At 27.2% G+C, this 27547-nt stretch overlaps 1 protein-coding gene across 6 annotated transcripts in view; it reads left to right on the forward strand.

Annotated features, from left to right (window-relative positions):
* Positions 1-27547, forward strand: part of LOC122272719 (dual specificity testis-specific protein kinase 2) — a 61084-nt gene that overhangs the window by 5743 nt on the left and 27794 nt on the right. For 5 of the 6 annotated variants that reach the window (XM_087151054.1, XM_087151050.1, XM_087151047.1 and 2 more), the window contains exons 2-3: positions 8520-8730; positions 19055-19163. In XM_087151054.1, coding sequence (XP_087007180.1) covers positions 8520-8730; positions 19055-19163 — 320 coding nt within the window. Of the gene's footprint in view, positions 1-8519; positions 8731-19054; positions 19164-20324; positions 20391-27547 lie in introns of those variants that run through there. The other variant, XM_087151048.1, reaches the window with a different exon arrangement.

Genomic DNA, 27547 nt, shown 5'->3' on the forward strand with positions numbered 1-27547 from the left:
CAACGCACTAAACTCTGCCAGCAGAACCCAATCCAGAAGACAAGGGAACTGATAGATTAGTACCCAGAGGTATTCATTTGTTACGAGAACTTGGAGGACTTTGTGACCCCGACAAATTTAACATGCACCAGTCACCATTTTATACATGGGTATTCTTCTACCGGCTGGATTCAAACTCCCATTCTCACGAACACAAGTCCAATGCCCTATCAACCAGGCTATCCCGGCCAAATTTATTAGTTCATTTTATTACAGTCATTGCAAAGCCGACCCGATTTCAAGTTTACAACTACTAATATTCAACTCCGTAGCCTTGTCATTTTGAACCCAATCCAGAAGACAAGGGAACTGATAGATTAGTACCCAGAGGTATTCATTTGTTATGAGAACTTGAAGGACTTTGTGTGACAGATTTAACATGCACCAGTCACCATTTTATACATGGGTATTCTTCTACCGGCTGGATTCAAACTCCCATTCTCACGAACACAAGTCCAATGCCCTATCAACCAGGCTATCCCGGCCAAATTTATTAGTTCATTTTATAACAGTCATTGCACAGCCGACCCGATTTCGAGTTTACGACTACTAATATTCAACTCCGTAGCCTTGTCATTTTGAACCAAATCCAGAAGACAAGGGAACTGATAGATTAGTACCCAGAGGTATTCATTTGTTACGTGAACTTGGAGGACTTTGTGACCCCGACTAATTTAACATGCACCAGTCACCATTTTATACATGGGTATTCTTCTACCGGCTGGATTCAAACTCCCATTCTCACGAACACAAGTCCAATGCCCTATCAACCAGGCTATCCCGGCCAAATTTATTAGTTCATTTTATTACAGTCATTGCACAGCCGACCCGATTTCAAGTTTACTACTACTAATATTCAACTCCGTAGCCTTGTCATTTTGAACACAATCCAGAAGACAAGGGAACTGATAAATTAGTACCCAGAGGTATTCAGTTGTTACGAGAACTTGGAGGACTTTGTGTGACAGATTTAACATGCACCAGTCACCATTTTATACATGGGTATTCTTCTACCGGCTGGATTCAAACTCCCATTCTCACGAACGCAAGTCCAATGCCCTATCAACCAGGCTATCCCGGCCAAATTTATTAGTTCATTTTATAACAGTCATTGCACAGCCGACCCAATTTCGAGTTTACGACTACTAATATTCAACTCCGAAGCCTTGTCATTTTGAACCCAATCCAGAAGACACGAGAACTGATAGGTTAGTACCCAGAGGTATTTATTTGTTATGAGAACTTGGAAGACTTTGTGACCCCGACAGATTTCACATGCACCAGTCACGATTTTATACATGGGTATTCTTCTGCCGGCTGGATTCAAACTCCCATTCTCACGAACACAAGTCCAATGCCCTATCAACTAATGCCTCAGGTAAGGGCCGTTATATTAATACTGTTTGTAAAAATAGAAAGAACATTTCGTAAGCTGATATTATTTAATTGATGTTTATATTGAAAATATTTCTTCATTATTTTTGCTTTCTTTTTAATTATTTTAAGTACATTTGTTAAAATTTAGTGCGAGAAAAAAAATTGTCATTTAAATTTTTGGCTTATATTTTTAAGGATTTATTAAAGGATCTATTAAATATCAGAGAGAATAAATGTCATACGGGCTTAAAGTATCAGCTCAGCTCTTGATGGTGTATAGTGGTTAGGATGTGAAAGAGCAACTGTCCCGGGCATCCAGCCAAAACGAGCATTCAACATATCAATGGAACACACTAAAGCTTTATATCAATTAGTAATTAGTTTTAGATAATTACAATTGTAGAATAATTATCTTATTATAGAATGGAATGCTTTAAAAGACAAATATCTGTTAATGTTTAACATTTAATCAATGAAGAAACGGAACCAATATTGAAATCTAACGAATTTATTATTTTTAATTACTGATAAAGTTTGTGACAGAAAAAAAAATTAAAGTCTGGTAGATTTCAGAATTTTTTAAACACCTTCTAGTTATACTATTCAATCAAATAGGTTTCGATGTCTTTCATCCCGGTCTCATTAGTGATTCAGCATATTTCCATGTCATTTTTGTTTCGTTCTTACTTAGAATTAATTTGTTTGCGACAGTTAATTTGTATACCTCTTTTACTACATTTTCGAGGAGTTTAAAAATATGATATTGAGGTATTTAACTGAAACGAAATCTGCTTTTTTTATATGCCTCTTTTATTACGTCATCATCACACCCACACGCAACTCTCTACTCTAAATAATGCTATATAGAATGAGGTAGCAAAATAAACGTGTATAGTTATTTCAATTCTTATTCAAAAGTATTAGTTAATTTTTTTTTTGGGTCCCGCAGTGGATTGATCGTTCAGACACGGTTCCCAGCAGATCACCGAAGTCAAGCATCACTGGTTGCGGTCAGTGTGTGGGTGGGTGACCACTTGGATCAGTCTGCGTTGGAACCGAGGGTGTGCGGTATTGGTCCTCGTTAAACTGTTCTACCCTAAAGTGCTCGACTTCGCGTGCAGGCCGTCGGGCTACCGAAGCGGGGGTGCCATCCCCTCTGCAGAGGATCAAAATTGTGATGGCATGTCTTCGGCTCATCCTCAGGGATGTTTCCCAGACCGTCGCCAATAGCCCATTGTGCAGCTCTAGTGCGACGTAAATAAACTACAACAACAACAATTTTTTTTTTTTTTTTTTTTTTTTTTTTATCTGACAATTTCTGTCCCTTTTTAGATATTTTAAAGTGCTATTTAAAACTGTTGCATATCACATGAAAAAATTAAATATATCATTTGTGCAATTTTAAAGTAAAATAAAAGGGAATTCTGATCCTTAGAAACAGATATTAAATAATCTGATGATCGAATGATGGGGCAAAAAAAAAAACTTTTTTACCTTTTAAACTAAAAAATTATTTATTTATAAATAATTTATTAATGCTCAAATTATTTATTAATTCTATAATTTATTAATACAAAAATTGCCAAAAGTTATGGATGTGCTAGAACTAAAACCTCGGCAATCGTACGAGAAATTGCATCTAAAAAACACTGAATGTGACAGAGCCCTTTTACCGTTTCTGTGGACTGTATTAATTACAGTGATCCAAACTGCATCCCATTGTTATAAATTATTTCAATTTACACCCAATGGATTCTTCCAAGGCTAAAGTTGACTGTGTGTTACTATCACTGCCAGTTTTAGTAGGGGATTCAACTAGTGTGAATTATTGGTAATCTAGTTTTAACTAGCCTGAAATCACTTCACATATCACTTGACAATGCTCCTCAAATGGTGGGGCAGAAGTCAGGTGTTTCTACATAAAGCATATAGGAATGTAGCCTTGCTGTTGTTACTTGCTGCAGAAAGAGGACCTTGCCTTTTAAGATTGGTGAATACTCATTGATCCTCAACTTTTCTGCGGGCAAGAAAAAAGTTCTAAAAGAAAAGAGCCACTCAGAGAATTTCAAAAGCTTCATGATACGGAGATAAAGAAAATCCTCAAGCATGTTTCCACAAGATGGTTATCTGTAGATAACCATCTATTACATGTGCCTTGCTTCTGTAATAGAACAATGGCAATCATTGATGACTTTTTTTTTTAAAGAGGATTGCTCAATGAAAAGCAGTTCCTCATCTTTGTATAAGATTCCAAAAAAGTGATAATGTTAAAAATAATGATTCTTCAAGCTGCATCTCTTCTGAATATGGTTCTAAGAAAAGAAAGGAGGCATTTGGAAAAGTTACATCATCAATTTTTATTCAAGAGGAGAGACTTATTCATTTCTTTTGTAATGATTTAAACAAGACCTTTTGTTTATTTCTATCTAATGTTGTTTCTTTGTTTGATAATGTTAATACATTTTCATGTTCCTAGAGTGATTTTTCTCCCATAATTTGAGATTCTAAGTAGGTAAATTGTTGCAAGTCTGATATTGTACGTTTTTATGTCTGATTTCGTATGTTAAAAAATAATCTGCACTAAGTAATTAACATATTTGGTGTCACCCCTTTAAACCATTAAGATTCAGTTTTATTGCCTGATGGTATGATCACCAAATTAAAAATAATGTATGGTGTATTATTTTTTGTGCTTTGTACTTACCAAGTTTTAATTATGTAAAATACATGAATTAAGTTCGATGAGAAAATTAACTATGTCTTATTATTCGTGGAATTACACAATTAGTAATTGATATTATTTATTTTTTAGGTAATATTACTACAACAAAGAAAAGTTCAGTTTAAATAACTTCTTTTCTGCAAGAAATCTTATTAGTAATTCTAAATATTGAACTTTTTATGACCAGTTAAAAATTTATAGTAATTTCACTTTGCTTAACATAAATAATGTGATAATAAAAGTTTTTCAGTGATTAATTTTTTCAATATTTAAAATATTATTTGGACGCTAATTTTTTCTTTTATTTATTATTAATTTGTATGTATATTTATTTGTGAGTGTTGTTTAATGGCTATTTTAATAAATTTATTAGTTCTATGTTATTTGTAAAATAATTTTCTTACTTGATATTTTTATGCAAAATCAAGCTAGAAATGAGTTATTATTTTTGCTTTTATCGGAATTTTAAGTTCAGATAATATTCCGCAAGAGATTCTAAATAGTAATGAACTACCATGGACATATTCTAGGGAAATTTATCTATAGTGGTTTACATTAGCTGAAATTCTGTCTATATTTAGGGTTTAAAGTTCATGCCCTTTCAGAAAAAATCTAATGCAGTGAAGCCTCTTGGGAAGGACCATTCTCTGTTTTACACAGTTAAATGGTCCTTGTGGCAGAATTTTTTCGAGCTGTCTGCGACAAAACTGTCACTTGGCACTAAAATCTTTTTGCAAGATAATAACAATTTAAAATAACAAAAGCACTGTGTTATATACTAATATCTTTTTGCAAGGTACTTTTAATAATAACAAACATATATGTTACTAATTTAAAATGTTTGTTATTATTAAAAGTACCTTGCAAAAAGATATTAGTATATAACACAGTGCTTTTGTTATTTTAAATTAGAAACATATATAACAAAAGCACTGTGTTTACAAATATATAATTTTTATTTATTGAATATGTAAAAAATTTTTATTCTAATATTATTGGTGTTATTCTCGCATTTTGGTGGGGGGACACTAAATAACGATTTTTGTAAATAATAATCATAATAAAAAATATAATTAAAATTCATGAAATCCGTAGAAGTAATCGCCAAAAAAACATCGCTTATGAAATCACACGAATTAGATGCCTAAAAAAGGAGATTACAGGAGAGCTCAAATGTGTGTTTCGTTTTGAGATTAGGTTGTTGTAAATAATATCATATAAAAAATATCGGATTTAAAAACTATGGAGAAATCAATAGCAATAACTGACAAGAAAATCAATAGAATCATTGCCTTAAATGTTAATATCCAAAGGCATGATACGAATTTTCCATATTATTAGAAATATATCAGGATATTTAAAAACCATGTGAAAATAAATATCAATAATTGCCGAAAATACAATCGAAATATTACATGGATTTATTTACGCTACAATTGTTGTAAATTGATTTGAAATGATTATCTTAATGCATGATTTAAAACTTTAAGTATAAATTTTTGTAGAGAAGAAAACTTTTTACATTTCAGAAGAAAAATCTTTCTGCTAGAATTCTGTAACATTCTGCGACAAGATCGACGTGTCTCTGCAATTCTGCCGCCGGGAAAGTGTTCATTGGTCATTTTGAAGGGCTACCTCCATTGACTTCAAAATGTTAACAGGATTTTCCACCTTTTAATTTTAGCCATATTCATTTTCTTGATGTGGAAATGACACTGGTTTTGGCATCATAATCAATGAATAACATTTAGCGTTTATAAAAATAATCCCTACTGATATTATTATGAATAAAAACAAATTTACCTGTTATGATGATAGAGCTATTTAAATAAAAGAATAATTATATTTTTTTTTAAAGTTTGCCTTTAATTTTATCAGATACAAATTAGTTAGCATTAAAAGATGAGAAGAGGTTTGATTTTTTTGAGATGCTTAGTTTTTTCTAAAGAGACTGAATCATGTTTTACATTCAAAGTTTCATCATTTATTATAAAATTATTTTAAGTGTCAAGCATTACCTTACTGAAAGTTTGAGTAATATTTGACACTTTTAGTCAATAAATAGATACTAACACAAATACTTCACTTTACTATTATAGTTAATTTTAACAGTCTCAAATATATAGTGTAGAACTTGTGCCAATATCTTCAAAAAGTTGAAAAAGGTTTTTATTATGCTCTTCAGAAAATCTGTGATGTTACTTTTTTAGTTACAACTTTTATATTCATTTTAAGTATAATATCTATATGATCACAGAGAAATACAAAATAATCTCAGTTGCAAATTAATTCTTTTCTTTTTTGGATAAGCTTTTTTGCATTGTGGGTTTATTCTTTTGAAACTTTTCTATGGTATTTGTATAATAGCAATAAATATTTTAAAATAGTTATTTAAATATATAGTGCCTATGTTGCCTGAACTGTAACTAGGAAAAAAAATTGTAAGACTAATTCTGTTTTTCTTATAACACTTTACGTAAAAAGTTATTTTCCATCTAAAGAATATAGTTTATGATGAATGCAATACAAAGAAGAAAGTTCACCTAATATCATCATATATATATATATATATATATATATATATATATATATATATATATATTTTATGTTTATCACAAATATTTTAGTAACAATGAATTATCTTAAATGAAAAGTATATTTTTCTTTAACTATTCACATCATTTATTACAAAGAGTAATATCTTTATGATGATAAAAATTTTTGTCTCCTGGTTTTACATTTTTGAGATTAACTAAAAAGAAATAAATTACTAATTTGTTTTTTTACTGTTCATTGGTTTTATCCCTTTATAGCTTGGTGAAATTTTTTTGTTTCAAGGCCATCACCAAGGATCTTTTCTAGTAAATGCTTCGCTGACTGTCAACATATATTAGTGCCAGAAAAAAAGCAGTTATTAGAGAATCTTCTTTGAAAGAAAGCTTTTTCTTTAGTAAATGAACTCAGTTCTTAACTGTGTTTTCTTTGCACATGATTTTGCATCTAAAATTCCTCCACCCTTTGATTTGTCATTTATATGCTTTTTCTTGTTTCAGCATTCACTTGTTATTATCCTGATGAAGTTGGTCTAATTTTAGGTATTCAAAACATATCTTCCTATCTAGCTTTTTATTTTCTAATAACAAACAATTATTGCTCTTCATAGCTTAGATTTATTATTTTCATAGTTAGATAAAAATTTACTGTTTTGGGTAAAAACAAAAGTTTTTTTGAAATTTTAAAAAGTCATTTTTAAAGATAAATTTTTTATGTTAATAAGATGAATATTCACACTAAATATTTTGATGTATATTGTCAATAAATACAATAAACTTTTCTCCCATGTATAAGAAATTATATATTTTAACTGTTATGTAATTTTAAGCAACTCTATCTTTAATTTGCGATTAAAATATCTTTCATTTAACAAATTCTTTAGTTAGATATGCGTAAAAGTTGTGTACGAATTAAATTAATGCAGATGGTAATGATTTAAAACGAACAAGATTCTTAAAATTTATTGCTTTCAATTCTGTTAAATAGTCCTCTGATTATTTAGTAATTGAAAATTTTCTTTAATCTTTTTTTTTCCCCTTGAAAATATTAAGTGCTTTTTCATGGGAGCAGACTTTTGCAAGAATATATTTCAATTTCTTATAGGTTTTGCTTACAATATGACAAATTAATAATTTATCAGTCTAGTTTAAATTTTATAGGAAAGATTTCTTTAGATATATTTCAGGGGTCTGTCCTGGCCAAATTTACTACCGTTTAGCGGTACATTCACAAATTTAATTTTACGCAAAATGGTAGTTTCACAATATACTTTTTCTTAAAATTTTATTTTTGTATCCCTTAAGAAACCAGAAATCTATATTTTTACCATGTTCTTGTGTTGACTTTTTAATATAATTTTTTATTTTTCACAAATTATGTCAAAATTTTCACAAAATAGGTACCTTTTAGAAAAACCCAGACAGACCCCTGTATTTATAATTTTTTTCGATATTTAAGAAAATACCAAGCTATCTTTTAGAGAAAAAAATAGCTTAGTTTATGATTGTATTAAATATTTTTACGATTTGTTTTTTTATAAATATTGATGTATTTATTTTATTAGAAAGATTTTGAAAAGCTTGTATTTAATTTTATCCTTAGTGCCAATTTTATTTTCAATTCCTTAGTGATATTCTAATTTTTGGAGAAATATGTGCTCATACGTTATGTAGTTCAGATAGCATTTGAGTTGCGAAATGATAACTTTTTAAAAATCTATTCTTTATTAAATTCAAAAAAGATTTTTTTTTCATTATTATTTATTAAAAAAATGCAGTGTTTTTATTGTTTTACTCTTCTTTAATATTTCCTGTTTTTTCATGTGTAGGTGCTGCCATAGTTCTTCTGTACAAGCTCTTAGGTATACTTGTTTACCTTCACTAGCTGCTGCTCCTGTTTCAAATCCATACTTGTTGAGTGGAATGTTGCGAATTTCTGATTTATCACCATCATTTGTTATCAGAGTATTCCCTTCAAACTTAAAGAATTCTAGTTCTACGTGTGTGTTAGGTGCAGCATCAATGAATCAATGGAGAGAGGTTCGTTTTATATGAGATATTAATTTTTCACTTATATTTTATTTCATTTCAGCTATAACATTTTTGAAATTATTTCTACCATATATTCATTATTTTTTCAAATTTGCTTCTTTCAAAGTTTAAGTTTTTTTTAAACTGACCTAAGGAATAAATTGTAATAGATTTCAACTAGCTTACCATTTTTATTTAAAAAAAAAAAATAAATGAATAAAAAACTTGACGAAGTTAATTCTATTGTTCAAATTTTTCTCCCCAAAATTATAAATGCATACCTGCCAATATTAGAGAAATAAAATTACAGAGATTTTACTGGCAACATTTCTTAGGCCACTTATAAAGTTTGATACATTGTGCATTATCATGTAAGTCAAAAAAAGAAATTCAAAATTGGAAATAATATAAGCGCTTACATTTAGCAAAGTAAAAAATATGTATATAAATCTTAACCTCAGGATTTTTTTAAACCATTATTTATATTTACTTAAAACTATTAACACTGAACAAGCTGCGGTACTAGCAATAGTGTTATCTGTTGAGGATTAAGAGAAGTATTTTTTTCATCAGCGGATATTTCATCGTCAATTTTTTTAAAAAAAATTTCTTCAACAAATACAGAGAAATTTCAGAATATACAGGTAAACAGGAGGGAGTTGTAAAATATAGGAGTCTTCATTAAAAAAATGACTTGGCAAGCATGTAAATGTTTAATAGAGATGTAACCTTTAAGATATTTTGAGTTGCTTCTTGTTTGTTATAGAAAATATGTGTCGATTGATTTAATTTTAGTTTTCAGGTCCTAAATTTTTTTAAATGTGTGTAAATATTTTGAAATTCAGATTACCAAATTTTGATATGCAAGAAAATATGTTTTCTTCTCTAATAGTCAAAAACTATTTTAATTTTTTTTCCCTTTAAATTGTGTTTTGTGAAAAATAAGATAAAATTTTTGATAAAGTTTATTTTTAAAATTTGATCATTATCCTGGCTGTTAAGAGGGGAGGGGAAATTCAGTTGTTTAGAGCGGAGACTTAAGAATATTGAGTGTTAAATATAAAGTTTAAAAAAATTTTGTCTATAATCTGACTTTAATTTAAATTTGAAAAAAAGTCAACAGAAAACTGAGGGATAAAATAAAAAAATTAAAATACTTTTGAAGCAGCATGATGGACTTTTTAAGATCGAAAATTGTTTTTTTAACCAAACAAAGAGTAATAAAAGGTTAACTTTGTATCACATATCTACACATATATTTAATATATACTTTTTATTGTTTTTTCTAAACTTTATTATATTCTATATAGCAAGAAACAAATGCTTTTAAAATTATAAATTACGTTTCATGAAATATACTAATTGCTATCTAATGAAGTATAAAATTACACAACCATGTTACCCACTTACTGCAAGGAATAGCACGGAAGGAATTATATATTTTATTAATCATAATATAATTTAAAAAGTGCTTCACTAAATTAATCTGGTAATAATAATAGTATGCTGTAAAATTAAGAAATCTGTAAAAAGCAAAAATTTATCTGTTTAAGTGGGACAAATAAATTAAGGTTTTACATCAATTGATTATAATTTGAATAGCACTGGAAAACAATTATTTATTTTTGCTTTCCAATGAATAAGATTTTTTAACAATATAATTTTTACGATGCTGATTTCAAATCTGCAAGCAATTTCTTACTCCAAGCTACAGTTTTTTCATGTAATATTTTTAAGTGTATTTTTTGTCAAAATGTAGAAGTTTAAAAAATGTTACCTATAATAGAGGATCGCATAAGTGTTATGACAATTTTCTAGGGGAATAAAGACACATCATCTGTATTAAATTTGCTTAGCGACTTATGCCTGGATTTTTTTGACATACTCTGCGGTTCACTATTATGAACTGCTCTTTACTGTGCTTCTGAACAGGTCATGATAGCCACATATGACAATATTTCCATGCATGTTTGCAAGTTTCATTCAGATAATAAGTCCAACTCCCCTAGAAGTTTGTCGCAACATTTATGTGAACCTTTGTTATACATGACATTTTAAAAACTTGTACATTTCAACAAAAATATACTGAAAATATTATTTCAAAAAGAATCTGTAGATTGAAGAACAAAACTAATTTCTGGTTTGAAATTTCCACCCCTGTAGGCAAGATCAAGTTTTTGTATAAGCGTAAAAAAGAATTTGTTCCCCAATGTAATCTTTATTTAATATTGTTAAAATTTATAAACAAGTCTGTCTTAAACTATGTTTATTTCTATAATGTATTGTTTCTAGATCATTAAATGCACAATATTTTTGAATTAAAAGCATTTGAACTTTGAATATTTTGCCTTCTGCAAAAAATATAGATTGTAGCAGGTTCATAAAAAAAAGGTTTTGATGAAAATTTAAAATATTAAGTGAAAAAACAATTTTTTTTAATGAAAATTAATTGATTTAGAAAAATTTTATTTTTATTAACTCTTTACATAACCATTAAAAGCAAAATTATTATAATCATTTTAAATATTTAATATCGTTTAATGATTCGAATTGATGTTTTTTAATTGAAGTAATTTAACTTACAGTTTAAATTGAAAATTTTAATAATTTGATTTAAATCATCTGTTCCATTTGCAAAGCTTTATTATTTTACATCATAGGCCAAACTGGATTAAAACCTTCAGGTAGTAAGTCTTTATGTATAGATTCTTCAAGAGACAAAGTTGTGAATACTGAGTGAAACTATCAAAATCTTAGGGTGGAACCTGAGATTTAAGAGATGAAAGAAATTAAACATAAAATATTGAATTGAACTGGTTGAGTAGCCGGCTTTGGATTTTTACTGTACTATATTTATTTTTTAAATGTTAGCAATTATTTTTTGCATTATTTCCATTTTTTTTTATTTATACTTATTATACATATATTTTAATGGACAGTAATTCTTAAATATGTCAGTGTATTGTCAATAACACAATACAATAAAAATTAACTACATAAAAGAAATAAACCTTTTATGACAGAGTTTACAGGATGTGGATGAAGGCAGATTTGCTTTTTATTATCTCTGCTATTTATACATTCTCTCTTGTTGCGTAATCTATTTATATATCTGTTATTATGTCAACTTTTTGAACAAATAAATTACACATCCATTCTTTTTTTAGGGATTCTTTGTTTTTGGTTCGGCAATCGACCTAATCTGATTTAAATTTTAATCTCACAGACAAAGTCGTAATTTATAAGTTGAATTTTCAGAATCAATGTTAACTTCTTATTGTGACAGAACAGAAAAACATTCCTTTTCCTAAAAGCATTCATCTTCATTCTAAAAAAAACTTTTTGAACAAATCTACATAAAACTGTGTTTTAAAAAATTGTGTCTTATTTGAAATCATGTAAATCAAAAAAGGAGAAAAGTTGATGATGTTCCTTAATAATTTACTGGATTTCTAATTTAGCATTTTTTACAGTTTTTGAAATTGCTAATTTGTGATTTAGATTTCATTACCATTAGGTGTATCCTATTATTCTATTATTCTTACATGTTTCTGGAGTGTTGTCAGTTAAATTCTGGAGTGTTGTTAAGGAACTGTCTATTTCTCCCCTTAGAGTATCTATATGTTAGGTTTTACTTTTCATCCATTTTTGTTTCTCTATTTTTGTTTTTGATATTTTATGACAAATTGCTTTATAATTTCATATGAAACGTTAAGAACAAAACGGTTTTTGTCAGCTGCTATGTTTATTTGATATATTTTTTAGCTAACTAAATTTCGATTCCTGAGAGGGGCAGTATCATTTGCAAGTTTTGCCTGATGTTGAATCACCCCTGGTTTCGTTAAAAATCATTTAATTTTATAAAGAGATAAAAGTGAAAGATTCTTTATATATTATAAGCGTACAATTAATTTAATATTATAAGCGTACAATCAATATAAATAAGCGTACAATTACTAAAAGCAGACAATTATGTTATAAAGCAGATTGCAGCATTTTCTTTTTACAAGTGATACATTTCAGATTCTCCTACAGTTTTAGTTTTTTTTCTTTATTCATCATGAAATTCATTCTCAATAAATTAATACCTATTCATAAATTTTAAGGTGAAAGTTTTTTTTAAAAAAATTCAGTTGATTCTATTAAATCCTACCTTGTATGGGATTGTAATATTTTTGTTATATAGTTCTTTTTTTTTAACTATCATTTCCATTCGGTAAATTTTAAGCATTGTTTTTATTTAATTTAATTAATAAATAATTTTCCTTACATTTTATCATTTTATTTTTTACTTTTAATTAGGTATAAAATATATTGCATTTTTTAATGACTAATTTTGTTTTATATTAGTTAATTTGGTGATTTTAGTCTTTTATAATAAATCTTCAGTTTATTATATTAAATCTTTAGTTTATTATAAATTGGTTTTATTTAGTTTAATATAATTTAGCTTAACTTCAATTAAATGATCTTTAATTGACTTATATTTGTGTAAGTTTTATCATATTAAATGAGTTTTTTGTTTTTTTTATTAATTTCACAATTTTGCCATCATAATTTATATTTTTCTATCTATTTATCACTCTTATTAATGATATTTTTTTAATAGAAAATCTTTTCTCATGTTGCAATTTTATAGTAATTTTTTCCTTCTCTTCTGTGGATTACATTTAATTAAATATGGATTTTTCACGCATTTTTTTTAAATTTTTTTTCGGGATAATGCAATATTTAGAGTTAAAAATGTTTTATTTATTTATTTTTTTAATTAAGTAATGCTCAATTAAGTTTCCTTATATTATTGGTTCTTATCTTTCCCATAGTTAATATTTTAATCGATGCTATGTATTGCGGTTTATTTGCTTATTGTGTTTTTGGAAAATGCTCTTACATTGATTAAATAAGATTTAACATTGATAATATACAGATTATGTACATTTTTTTAGTATTTCTTTTGCAAAAACTTTGTACTTATAATTTTTTTTTACTGTTGCATAGTAAATTCCTTTAGTCTTGTGTTTTCTTTTCAGTCATATTTATATTTCTGATACGTCATTATTCTTAATCATAATTGATGTAATTTAAATATTTAGATATGTCAAGATATTTAGATTTTTTCCTCTTAAATTTAGAAAGATACATAGCGAATTCAAATATGCCAAGTGACGCAAAGTCAAAATGCTCTCTTATAAAAATTAGGGAACATCTTGCTAAAAAATCCTGATAAACTCTGAAGTCGCTTGCAAAAAAGGGAACTATTATTTCATGCAGCTTGATCAAAAATAGAACATGTTTTTCTTGGTTCAAACTATGTTTTTTTTTTTGAACTGTGGAACAATGTCTTAAGCCTGTAATTGAAATTACGGGAACCAGTCCAAGATATTTCATAGCATTTAACTATTCCAATAAATATTAATTAATTTTTTCAATGAACAATTCAAAAATATCTGCCTTAAATATGCTTAAAAAAAAAAAAAAAAAAAAAAAAAAAAAAGCAAAAGACGAGCTGGATAATTTGAGTATGCTTTTGAAAATGTTATTTTACAACTTCATTTAGCAGACAAATAAATGCAACATTTAAATTTTATTTTAGTAATATAAGTTAAAGAATGATTTCCCCCTCCCCCTTGCTTTTCTGTAATGTAAAATGCTATATTTTTAAGTATTATTTAATTAGCATCATTATCAGCTGTATAAAATTTATATTTATTAGTATTTAATTAAATTTTATGAAACATTTCTTTTTTTTTTATCCATTGAATCAGTACAAGTTTTAATATATTTTAAATTGCAATATATCATGTATATTTTTTATGTTTATAATAATTTTAAAAAATATTTTATAAAAATGAATTTATGAAAAGGTACAAAAATGACATGGAAGTAGTAAAAATAAGTCTTAATAATAATTGTTTAATATTATAGTTAGATAATAAATAAAGTAGAAACTATTTCCATTAATTTTAACATGATAAAGTTTAATACATGATTAAATACATGATAAAGTTTAATAATATTAAAGACTGTAGTTCTGAGATTTCTGAATTCCTGACTAAAAAAATGTTTTATCGTTATTTTTAGCTTTTTGTCTTGTTATTTGTACTAAGAACATCCCATGTTCTATGAATACTAATACAGTTTCTAAAGTAATCAGTTTGAATGATAGAAGGATTTGTATTTTCAATTTAATATTTTTTGTTGTATTTCAGTTCATGCAGAAAATTGCTTTTGAAAACAAATGTGCATATTTACTATGATTTCGTTTCAAAGTTACTGCAACCCCACTTCAAAATGATTTATTAAAGAAATCATGGCCTTAGTTGCAAATTTTAAATAAATATTGGTATGAAAGAATATTAAATAATTGATACTTATTATTTTTTAATGCCATAGTACCAATAAAACTTTTTAATTATTGATCTTTTATGACATGTTTATTAAAAAAATTCAACTGGAAAAATTTTTAAAACTTTTTATTTAGAATAACGAAACTCTGTATATAATAAAAGTATTTTTCTTTGTGGTTAAAATTGACCCTTATTGTACTTAAGTTGAGAAAACTATACTTTTTTTTTTTATCTTGTTCGCTTTTTTAAAAAAAGTAAACTAATATATGTATATTGTTTCAAAACATGTCCTGGTTTCTTTTTTTTCCTACTGCGACTTGCAATTTGCTTATTAACATAATGCAGCATTAAATAAAATGAAAATTTGGTAAATTAAATCTCGGTTTGGCAAAATTCATGATTAAAAAACCAAAAAAGATTTGTTACATTTGAATCAGACTTTTTCACTGACGAAAGCATCTAATAAATTGTTTTAAAGATATTTAACATTATTTAAAATAGTTAACATTTCTGGTGTTAACGATGGGTTTCAAAGTACGATGTAAAACGATGGGTTTCAAAGATGGGTAAAACTGTTATTTTTTAAGTATTATAAAACTAATCATTGAAAAAATAAAATCATAGTTATATATTTCAAGCTCAATTTGATAATGAATGTTAAAGATTAGGATACTATTTGTCAGTCAGAAAGATTAAATTAAAAGTCTTAAAAAGATTAAATTAGTTAATAGTAGAAAACATTGTTGAAAACAACTATTTTAAGTCTCTTTTGGGTTAAACAAGTCTTGATATATGTATGCTGTTTATACAAATTGCATTTAAATAAGCTTTGGCATAAAATAATGAAAGAGACTCAAAATTAAATTGCAAGTTAATTAAAAGTACTTGTAACAGAGGGCACAAATAAAATCCAACTTTTTAGACATGCACTGTTTTTTACGCTAATGAAAATTAATTGATTTAGAAGCATTTCCCTTTTATTAATCCTTCACTCAATCATCAAAAGCAAAATTATTATAATCATTTTATATATTTTATTTAATTTAATAATGCCAATTGATGTCTTTTAATCGCATGAATAATGACACATTTCGCATTGTTCTATTCGACGTTTTCACAATTAATTCATCTGCTATCTATTTTGGCGTATTGTTAGTCTGTAGCGTATGAAAACGGTTGCTTATTTTTTGTTGAATAATTTGGCTACACACCCTGTAATATTTTTGGGGGTAGAAATTCTTATTTATGTCAGTTAATAACACAATACAATTATCCACATAAAAGTAATTAGCTTTCTTTAACAGAGTTGTGGGATAAATGCAGATTGTTTGTCAAGGAATCAAAACTGTCTAAAATCCAAGATAATAATAAAAAAACAAAGTTCTTTGTAAACTTTAATTCTGTCACATATTCATGTATCTTAAATGTATTAAAATTTATGTACTGTTAATTAAATTCTAAAGCTTAGGTGGTGTTGTTTCGTTTAGCTTATAAATATGAATTGCCTTCATATGTTTATAAACAGTTTTATAATGAATACACAGGGTTTGTCTAAAAAGTATTGTCAGTATATCAATAAAAAGTTATTTCTTGTTTTGATAAGCTCAACATGTTGAAAGTTTGAGTATAGGCTTCTTCTATGTTACTATTAAACTTTCAATAAGATTTCCAATCTCGAAAATTGCCATGTTCAGTTTTTTAGCATATGAAAAAAAATATGGTTTTGAACCTTGGTGCAATCATTTTTTACTTTATTGGCATTACAAGAGATAGTACTAACATATCTTATGCTATTTAAACTGTAAACCCTAATTTGGTTCTTGATCATTTTGACTGCTGGCTAATATGACTGCTATGAATTTTGACTGCTGGCCTTGGTTTTATAATGAATACACAGGGTTTGTCTAAAAAGTATTGTCAGTATATCAATAAAAAGTTATTTCTTGTTTTGATAAGCTCATCATATTGAAGGTTTGAGTATAGGCTTCTTCTATGTTACTATTAAACTTTCAATAAGATTTCCAATCTCGAAAATTTCCATGTTCAGTTTTTTTAGCATATGAAAAAAAATATGGTTTTGAACCTTGGTGCAATCATTTTTTACTTTATTGGCATTACAAGAGATAGTACTAACATATCTTATGCTATTTAAACTGTAAACCCTAATTTGGTTCTTGATCATTTTGACTGCTGGCTAATATGACTGCTATGAATTTTGACTGCTGGCCTTGGTTTTATAATGAATACACAGGGTTTGTCTAAAAAGTATTGTCAGTATATCAATAAAAAGTTATTTCTTGTTTTGATAAGCTCAACATATTGAAGGTTTGAGTATAGGCTTCTTCTATGTTACTATTAAACTTTCAATAAGATTTCCAATCTCGAAAATTTCCATGTTCAGTTTTTTTAGCATATCAAAAAAAATATGGTTTTGAACCTTGGTGCAATCATTTTTTACTTTATTGGCATTACAAGAGATAGTACTAACATATCTTATGCTATTTAAACTGTAAACCCTAATTTGGTTCTTGATCATTTTGACTGCTGACTAATTTAATCTCGATACTTAATTATGCTTGAATGATTTTTCAAGAATTATCTCTCTCTTATCTACAAGAAAAATCACTCTTTTTTTTTATGCAGTCAAAGCCCGCTATAGTGAACTTTCAAGGGACCTAAATTTCGATTCACTATATCCGTTACACAGGCAATTTAACTAATGGCTCCCAAACTCCTCCGTTTTATTACACATTATTCAAATAAATGACTGAAAAATATTGTATGGAAGCAAAAAATGTGTTATTTTTTATTATTCTTCTTCTTACGTACGAAAAAAAAATTAGTAATCTTTAGCTGATGAGCAATCCTCAACATCAGATATGGAAACACTTCCCGACTCTCAGATCCTGAATTTCTGTTATTCCGCTTTATAAACCTGTCTAACCTGCCATTCGATCACATAAAAGTAGTCTCACAAAATGGCACAGCAAATTCGTCAATATATGTTCAGATACTGGAAGATTATGGCCTCTTCGAATGCTGAACCACTTCAGTAATGCTTCTTCAACATCCATGTGATCTGCTTTTCTCAACTTTTTTCTGTCACCTAAATTTTTTTCATGAGCAGAAATTGTCAATTGCCTTTTTTTTTCTTCATATATTATAAACTGTAGATTTGGATAGTTTATATTCTCTACAAATATCAGCTTGATTACATCCATTTTCAATTTTTTTGATTATGCCCATTTTATCATCAATGGAGAACGCTTTACGTTTACTGCTCGCCATAGTTAAATTTGAGACACTTGTCTGCAGGCCTTTTTTTAACTGAACTGAGGGCAAAAAGGAGATGAAATAAGAGCCTTATCTACATAGATCAGTGTCCAACCCTTTGACCAATAATGAATAATTACTCATTCCCTCTGACAGAAAATGCATATTGATACCACTGACACCTTACAGGTGCATCATCTGCCTGAGTTAGAAATATCTGCCTGGTTTATTTAGGGATGGGAAAGTGAGATAAAAGAAGCAAACAACAAAATGCTTATCGCTACATTCCCCTCTATAGATGGTCTTAAAAATAGTTATATGTATTTATTTTGTAGAAATTTCAAAATTATTGCAAAAAAAAAAAATGAAGAAAAAAATCAGTCGAAGACCGAAAAAAGCTCATTATATCCAACTTCCTCACTTTTTTGGTTCACTATATCCACAAAAAATAAGATTATACGTGTATAGCAAGGCACAGGACCGAATATTTCGTTCACTATATCCGGGAGTTCACTATAAACCATGTTCACTATAGCGGGGTTTGACTGTATATATAAAAAATATGTCAGATTTTCTTTATCTTTAAGAAAGGGTTAAAAGTACTTGATACTAAAAATACCTATTTATTCTTTTGATTTCTGAAACTAATACTTGTTTTTAAGTAATTTAATTTTAATTAAAATAAATTAATCAGAAATATTTCCGTTTTTCAGTGTGATGAAGATGTAGGATGTAAAACAAAAGGATTTCAGAATGATTCAACTAAAATTCCACCACCTTTTCATAGCCATAAGATTGTTTCTGAGTCTTTTTTTCTAAAAGGTAAATTTGCATTTCTATTCTATAAATGATCTTTTTTAAGTTTTTAATTCTGTGATAAATTTTTTCTCCTAATATTGCAGAATTAGAACATGTTTTGTATTCAACATAATTAATGTGAAATACACATTACCTGCTGCAAATATATTTAGTAATCTGAATATTTATTAGATTAGAAGTGCTGTTAAGAATACTATTTGTTTTTGTGTTTTAAATATTTTTTTAAAAAAATTTCATATTTTATGTATAATTTTTTTTAAAACTTGCCTTAACTGATGCTAATTAATTTTACTTTATATTAAAGATTAATTCACTACTTTATTTTATCTAACTGTAAAGTTTGTTTAATACATTCAATAATTAAGTTAGAGTGAAGTTATTTTTTTTAATATGTGTTTTTACTGTGTTGATTAGAAGTTAATAAATATAACTTTTACCTGTAAAAAAAAACTTTCAATGTATCTTTTAATTATTTCATAATATACTTCAGTTCAAATAATAGTTTTTCTTTAATGAAAGAAAAAAAAATCCAATATTTTTCTTCTTAAAAATATTTTTATTTTATTGTTTAAATCTGTATCTCTTAAAATTTTGTTTTTATTCTGTTCATAAAGTTAGTTGTGTTATGATAAAAAAATTTTAAATTCCATTCACAGTATTTTTATTAATTTTTCATTGTAATAATAATATTTCTAAACATGCTCACATCTTTCTCATTGTATTTTAAATTTTAAAAAATCTAAATTAAAATCAGCAGTCCCCCAAAAGTGTGATTAACTACACAATTCATATCCCAGATAAGTATGAGTCTCTGGAACTTAAGGCATTTTAGTAATCTTTCTTTTTTTAATTTTTCTTTCTTTTAATTTTTGCAATAAACAGCAAAACTGGTTTGATTACAAAAGGAATCTGAAAGGAGTTGAAATGTGATTATTTGAAAGAACCCTGCAAATTTCAACCTCTACTTAAACCTGTTATGGTGTTTATTACTCGCACCTTCCTTTGTGTAGTTTCTCAGATTTGATAGTAAAAAATTATTATATGTTCAATAAAAAAAAAAATTATGCATATTTTTTTCTTATTTTTTCTTTTTGTAAATGCAGCGCTTTTGTTATTTTAAATTAGTAAGATATATGTTTGTTGATTATTAAAAGTATCTTGCAGAAAGACATTAGTGGTGGAGAGTTTTGTCACAGGGAAAATGATCTTATCTTGCATATTTTTATTGATGTATGTGTTTTATCTATTATAGATACATTCAGCTATTGCATAACATACATTACTTTTTATATGAGTATACTTTAAGTATTTTCACAAATATGTACATTTCTTACATATATGAATTTGTGTACAGTCCGCAAAAAAAAAACGAATCACCCTGAATAACTTTTGTTCTAATGATCGGATTTTCACGAACTAAGTGTCAATCCTAATGGTTCCTGGGGGTGACCTCAAATATGCTAATTAATTAGTTCTAACTATTAATTAAGTTACGAAATCAGACACAAAAACGTACTTTCTCTGAATAAACATATATTTTTTTTTACATATTTGGAATCTAGACACTTGAATTAGGGGGGGTAGACAAAATTTTAAAAAAATTGGGTGGTAAATTGGGCAGCAATAAAGGTTTATATATTTGGCGATAGTCCAGAAAACCGCCAAAAAAGTCGCCTGTGCAAATTAATATTTTATGATAACCCATTGACTAATTCAAAAGAGGAATGCTTCATTTTACTAGGTTGCTAGGCAACCACGGTCTGACTGTAAAAAAAATTGAAATAATGTTTGTGAATGCTGGGAGAGGTTTAATTAATTGTTAACAGTAAATATCTCGAAGTTTCTAGGCAATAGACAATTTTTAAGCTAATTTCTGTCCAAAAAGCAAAAAAAAAAAAAAAATTATTTAAATCCCCTTTGAAAAGAAAATTTGTATCGATTTATAAATTATTTATGATTTTCTAAGTTTTTAGAATTTAAATACATGAACTTTTTATCTCATATTATATAGATTATGCTGTTTTTGCTATATTTATTCGAGGATTTCATACTAAAATTAAATTAACATAACTTATTATAGCTATATAAAAAATTTTAGGGATAATCATTTTTATAGCTTTAATCGAGTCTTATAGGCAAGAAAGTTTTAAAAAAAGAAAAAAATTATTTAGTAATTCTAATGCAAATTCACAAGGTTTTATATAATTTACGAGATTTCTTTTTTCTATAACTCAAGGAATTGCTGAATGTTTAGTGCCATTATGAAAACATTGAAATATGTTATGTTTAAGAATAAGATATTGAAATAATATGTTGCACATTGTATGATTCATCGTTTAAAAAATCGCTTCATTCTGCTAGATATTTAGGTTACATGGTTTTCTTTGGATAAAAATGATTAGCAAATAGCATCCTCATGTTTCGTTACATTGTGAAACTTACGTTCGCAAATTGACCATAAAATGTCGCACAGCATATTCTTCAATTAAGATACGCTACATTTACCACCAAATACGGCTACTATGATTAATTTGTTTTCTTATATATATCTGATACTTTCTTTTTAAACAGAGCTCGTAAGATCTTTAAGATACTGAGATGGGGGCACGAAAACTTAAAAGATAAAATATTTAATTTCATTAACTCAAAATATCTGGTCTCAAAATTTTAACTTTTAAGTTAAATATAACTTTTACAATATGGATTCTCTTACGTTTTTAAAGACCACATAAATCCTGTTAAAATATTAAAATGCATATGTTTACTTTAACGAGTGTAAAATCCGTATCAAAATAATGATCAAGACCCAAATGTAAAACAGTATAATTGACGATAAAAACTCAACTGGCTTCAAAACATATGAAGAGGGAAACAAAAGTCAACATGTTTCGAGCGTTCAAATATAATCGCCCATTCTCAAGACTTGTCAGGCTTGAATAACTTGTGACTTTTATTATTGGACGCTCAAAACATGTCTATTTTTATTATCATCCATTATTTTTTTAAATCATTGACGTTATTATATTTTCGATTCAGTTTCTTGGGATTATCCATTTAGTTACACAACATATTAAATTATTTCACTCTATATTAAAATAAGTTTTACATAAGTTATAGGCACAGGTTCTTAGATTGAAAAAATAATAATTCACTACTTTGTAAAAAAAATCAATGCAGTAATTTTTTTTTTTTTTGCTACAAGCCTTAACATTTTAATTTAAGGACATCAAAAAATTCCGTTTACAATTGAAATTTATATTATTTATTATCTTCATAAATATAGTGATTAGTTATTACATCATACCTTAGACACCTTACTAAACTATGTTTACTGACTAAATATAATAATAAGAGCTTGAATGGAAAATTTCTTTGCAGGCTTTTGTGCCAATAATTAGCTAAATTTTTATCTTATTGCGGTCTTTAATGTCCTGACGGGAACTGGTAGGAAAAATCCATTTAAAGACAATTATCTAGGTGAAAAATGGGTGAAGTTTTTTTAAGGTGACATCCACCGATAACTCAGTGCAATGCGAAGATAATTTCAAAAGGCAAAACTTCCCTTTGAGAATAATATTCGAAATACTGGTTTTTAGAACTTAAGAAGAATCTTTAAGAGGGAAGTAGCCCTGGCATCCTTTTAGAAAGTGATTGCATTTGCAATGCGGACGAAGCAAGAGTTGAATACTGCCCTTAAACGGGAAAAATTTTTGTCCCTAAAAATTATAAGGATTTATATTCCAAAGTACCCAGGAAAGAAAAAGTACCTGCCTTGGTAGTTTTTCCTTACTGAAGAATTCTTCGAGATATTACAGAATCAGTCCCTGCTACATATTTCATTGGAAAAAGCGATTCATGAAATGAAACGATGATCGCAGCAACATTTTACAAATATATTGCAAATGTTTCTACCCATGGCTAATTAAAAATGCTATCAAATTCCCTATTTTGCTTGTTCTGGATAGGTATAAATCTCATATCAATTTGAAACTGAGCAAGTTTTGTTCATCAAAACAAATTTTCTGGTTTACTTTTCTACCTAATTCATTGAAATCTCCCGTTAGATCTTGAAAACAAAAGAATCGTAAAGCAATATGTCGAGAAAATTTTACATCCATTTTTAAATAAGATTTTGAGGCATCAACTGATGAAGTTAAAATGCTTTTATGAAATGTGATATTATTCCATTCGATGTAGAAAACGTTGAACAAATGCATGCAAAACAAACACCAAGAGTTAATGAGCAAGACAGCTTATCAACAAAACACATGCTTTGAGAGTAACGATGCACTATTTCTTCAGAAGCTTGAGATGGAAATCTCAGAAGTTATGTTGCAAATTTTTAAAGGAACACTGACAGAAAAGTTTAATCTCCCAAATATCCAATAGCCTGTGCTTTTCTCAATATTGAAGAATTTATTTCAAAAAGAACATTTGGTTAATCAAATTTTGGCACTGAAGCTGATACAACTAACATTGATAATGAAAGTATCTTGAAAACTGATTTTGTGATAAGTCTTCTTGAGGCATTGTTAGTTGCAAAAACAATCGGTTCCATAAGTAAATGGTAAGTACTGCTGATGACTCACTAGATATAAGTCAATGAGAGATGGATTTTACTCAAACTTCGAAACTCCTTTTTCTCATTTATTATCCTGTGAGGAATTCTAGAAATGGTACTGGAAAATCAAAAGAAATTTCGAAGATACATTTACATTGACCAAACATTTGGAAAAAAGAGGAAGGTTAAATCAAAAGAAAAAGAAATAAATTACTTTTTTGCATTAATTTCAGAAAAAGAACGAAAATTTAAAGAGATTGAAAGAGCTGAAAAAAAGTTAAAGCAGAAAGTATGACGAAGAGAAAAAAAATACTTAAGATGAAAAAGAAGTTCAAAAAATATGGGGAAAAGAGTAAACAAAAAACTGATCTAATTATAATAATAATAGTAAAAGCATCATCGGATTACACAATAATAAACATTCACAATTTAGAATTGACTATTAAACTGTGTGGAAAAAAATTAAATTTTTTTTTTAAATTATGTGTTCAAACATATTTTACTTTCCATTCCATGACTGAAAAAAAAGTAACATTTTCCACGTTAACTGTGGTTATATGTTGCAATTCCAAGAAAAAGCTTGTTTTTAGACATTTGTGTGGCCTTTTATGGATTCCTAACGAGCATCAAACTTTCTCAAAATTAAGTGTTCATTCACTTGAAAATTTAGTGATTATTCACTGGTAAGATCTGTTCCTTCACTTGGTTATCTTACTACTTATTATTTAAACCACCAAAAGCTTAAAACAATATTATGTAAGTTATCTAATTTTTTTTACATAATTTACATTCAATAACAAATTTAGAAATTTTTATAATTTTTTTTTAAAGGCAAGCTAAGCTTAAGTGTTCCTTCATTGGTTAGTTTACCCTATAAGATATTGAGAAATTTGTGATGTTGTGAGAGATGCTGAAAAATTTTGACTACGTATTTTTATTAATATTTATGAAATATATAATCAAGAAATTGATAAATATATTACTTCAAATCTATGCGTACGTATGTATATTATTGAAATTGTATCAGTTATTGAAAAACAAAATCAAAAAAAAAATCACATTAAATTAGCACGATCTGGTGTATAATCAATCATATTCTATCAGAAGCACGCTTTTATAAAACTAGACATTCGTTTAATAAAGTGTTTTTGATTCAAATTTCTTTACTAAATAGAAAAATAAAATATTAAACGACTAAAAAAGAAATATCCTATTTTATAGTTTGAAAGAAATAAAAATAAAAAGATTAGCAAACGATTATTAGCGAAAAAAATATGAATGAAATTTTACGCTACGCGCGCGAAGTCAAGTTCCTCGCAAGTTTATCACATTTTAATATTAATCGCCCCATTTAATTATTTCTTTACTGTCGCCAAGTTATTTTTTTAAAAATAATTAGTTTTAATTTTTCTCAGCTTCTAATAAATAAAAACAGTTGAAACTTTAGATTTTTCTATTGAAAAATATGTAGATTAATATTGTATAAAAAATTCATACCTTATAATTCAAAATTTTTTCATCCTCAATTTAATTAAATAATAAAAAATAATTAATAAATATTAAAAGTTATTTTTTTCATGAAATTATCTTTGGGTAATCGAGTTTTATGAGTGGGTGCAATTTTCTTCGAATTTCTTTAACAGTTTTAAAAATATGACTAAAAACGTAAAAAGTGAAATTAACATTAAGGGGTACGAACTTTGGATCGCTCTCCTGACCAAACTATGGGGACCATATTTCCCAGATTGCGGCTACCCCCTATATTTTGAAGGTCAGGAATCCAAATATGTAAAAAAAAATATATGTTTATTCAGAGAAAGTACGTTTTTGTGTCTGATTTCGTAACTTAATTAATAGTTAGGACTAATTAATTAGCATATTTGAGGTCACCCCCAGAAACCATTAAGATTGACACATTGTTCGTGAAAGTCCAATCATAAGAACGAAAGTTATTCAGGGTGATTCGTTTTTTTTTTTTTTTTTTTTTGCGGACTGTACAGTCAGCAAAAAAAAAAAGATATCACCCTGAATAACTTTTGTTCTAATGATCGGATTTTCACGATCTAAGTGTCAATCTTAATGGTTCCCGGGGGTGACCTCAAATATGCTAATTAATTAGTGCTAACTATTAATTAAGTTACGAAATCAGACACAAAAACGTACTTTCTCTGAATAAACATGTATTTTTTTTTACATATTTGGAATCCTGACCCTTAAAATAGGGGGGGTAGACAAAATTTCGAAAAAAATGGGTTGTAAATTAGGTCGCAATAGGGATTTATATATCTGGCGATGGTTTAAAAATATGCCAAATTACCTCGCCATAGAAGGGGAAATAATTTATAACAACCATAAAGAAACTGAATGAATGACAAGATGGGAAAAGATAGTGCTTCTCGTTGCTAAGCAACCAAAAGAATTTTTCACGTTGCTTTCTAGGCTTTTTTTTTTTTTTTAAATCTCCTTTAAAAAGGAAATTTAAATAAATTAATAAATTATTTTTGATTCTCCAAGATTATAGAATCTTTGAATTTTTATCTGACATTATTTATTTTTGTAAAGCTGTTTTAATGTAATTTGTATGACAGTTTTGAATTAAAACCAAATTTTCATAAGTTATCATAAATTTATGAAGAGTTGTAGGGTTAAATGCTTTTGCCCCGCAATTCGAGTTTCTTAGGAAAGGAAAAAAAAGTGATCAAGCAAAGGTGGACCTGAAAAAAGATAGCTATTCTGATGCATAATCGCAAAATTTTATAGAAATCACGGTATTTAGTTTCGATAAAATTGTAAAACTTAATAAATGTTATAAGGCATTTTAAAAGCATTTTGATATATATATATATATATATATATATATATATATATATATATATATATATATATATATATATATATATATATATATATATATATATATATATATATATATATATATATATATATATATCATAATAAATAAAAACAAAAAAAACACGAAGAAAATTACGAAAAATAATAAGTTTTATTTATTGCGCATAAGCTGCAAGTAAATAGAACTCATAAAATAAGTAAATAAGTTCAAAATGTAGAAAAAACTTGGGAAAAATTACGGAACAATAAAAAAGGGGGGAAGAAAAATAATAATTAAAAATAAAACAGCAAGAAACCGGAAAAAAAATTCTAAAAATATCCGGAAAATAAAAGATATAATCTTTTCATCAGCTTACACGATTATATCAGCAAAAAAATAGTACTTTCTATTATTGTATCAATATAGCCAAAGTAAAATATATCAATGCAATAGTTTGAGAAGCACTCAAAAAAATTTTACAAAAAAATTACAAACATAATGGAACACAATAAGTAAAAATATCAAGCGAAATCAGAAAATTAAGTATAAAGAAGAAACAGAATAAAACATGAAACGAAATCTATAAAGCGAGCTGCGAATTCAAATGAACTTATTACATGAACGTGAAATTTTTAAAGAATTATTTAAAATATTTTCGAAAAAGATTGCCACATTACAAAATATGAAACCAAAAGCGGAAATTGAGCTAAAAGCTTAAATAGAGGGGTTTTGTATTAAAGTGCGTTCTTACTGCAGTGTTTTGGTTATACCTATTTTATATAATGTGATTATAATGCTTTTTGAATTTATTATTCTGTTTTTATCGGAGAAAATAGTAACTTCGTTAAATCATGAAAATTCTTGGAATTAGACATGAAAAGTTATGAATTTGAAAATCTAAAATGTAACAGAAAGGAAAATAAAATATTTCATTTGAAATCTATTTTTTTATTCAACATTATTTCATTTTATGCTTTACAGAATATTAAAACG

The sequence above is a fragment of the Parasteatoda tepidariorum genome, chromosome 1 (genome assembly GCF_982258835.1).
Source record: "Parasteatoda tepidariorum strain Cologne lab strain chromosome 1, Ptep-v5.0, whole genome shotgun sequence".
NCBI classification, from domain to species: Eukaryota; Metazoa; Arthropoda; class Arachnida; order Araneae; family Theridiidae; genus Parasteatoda; species Parasteatoda tepidariorum.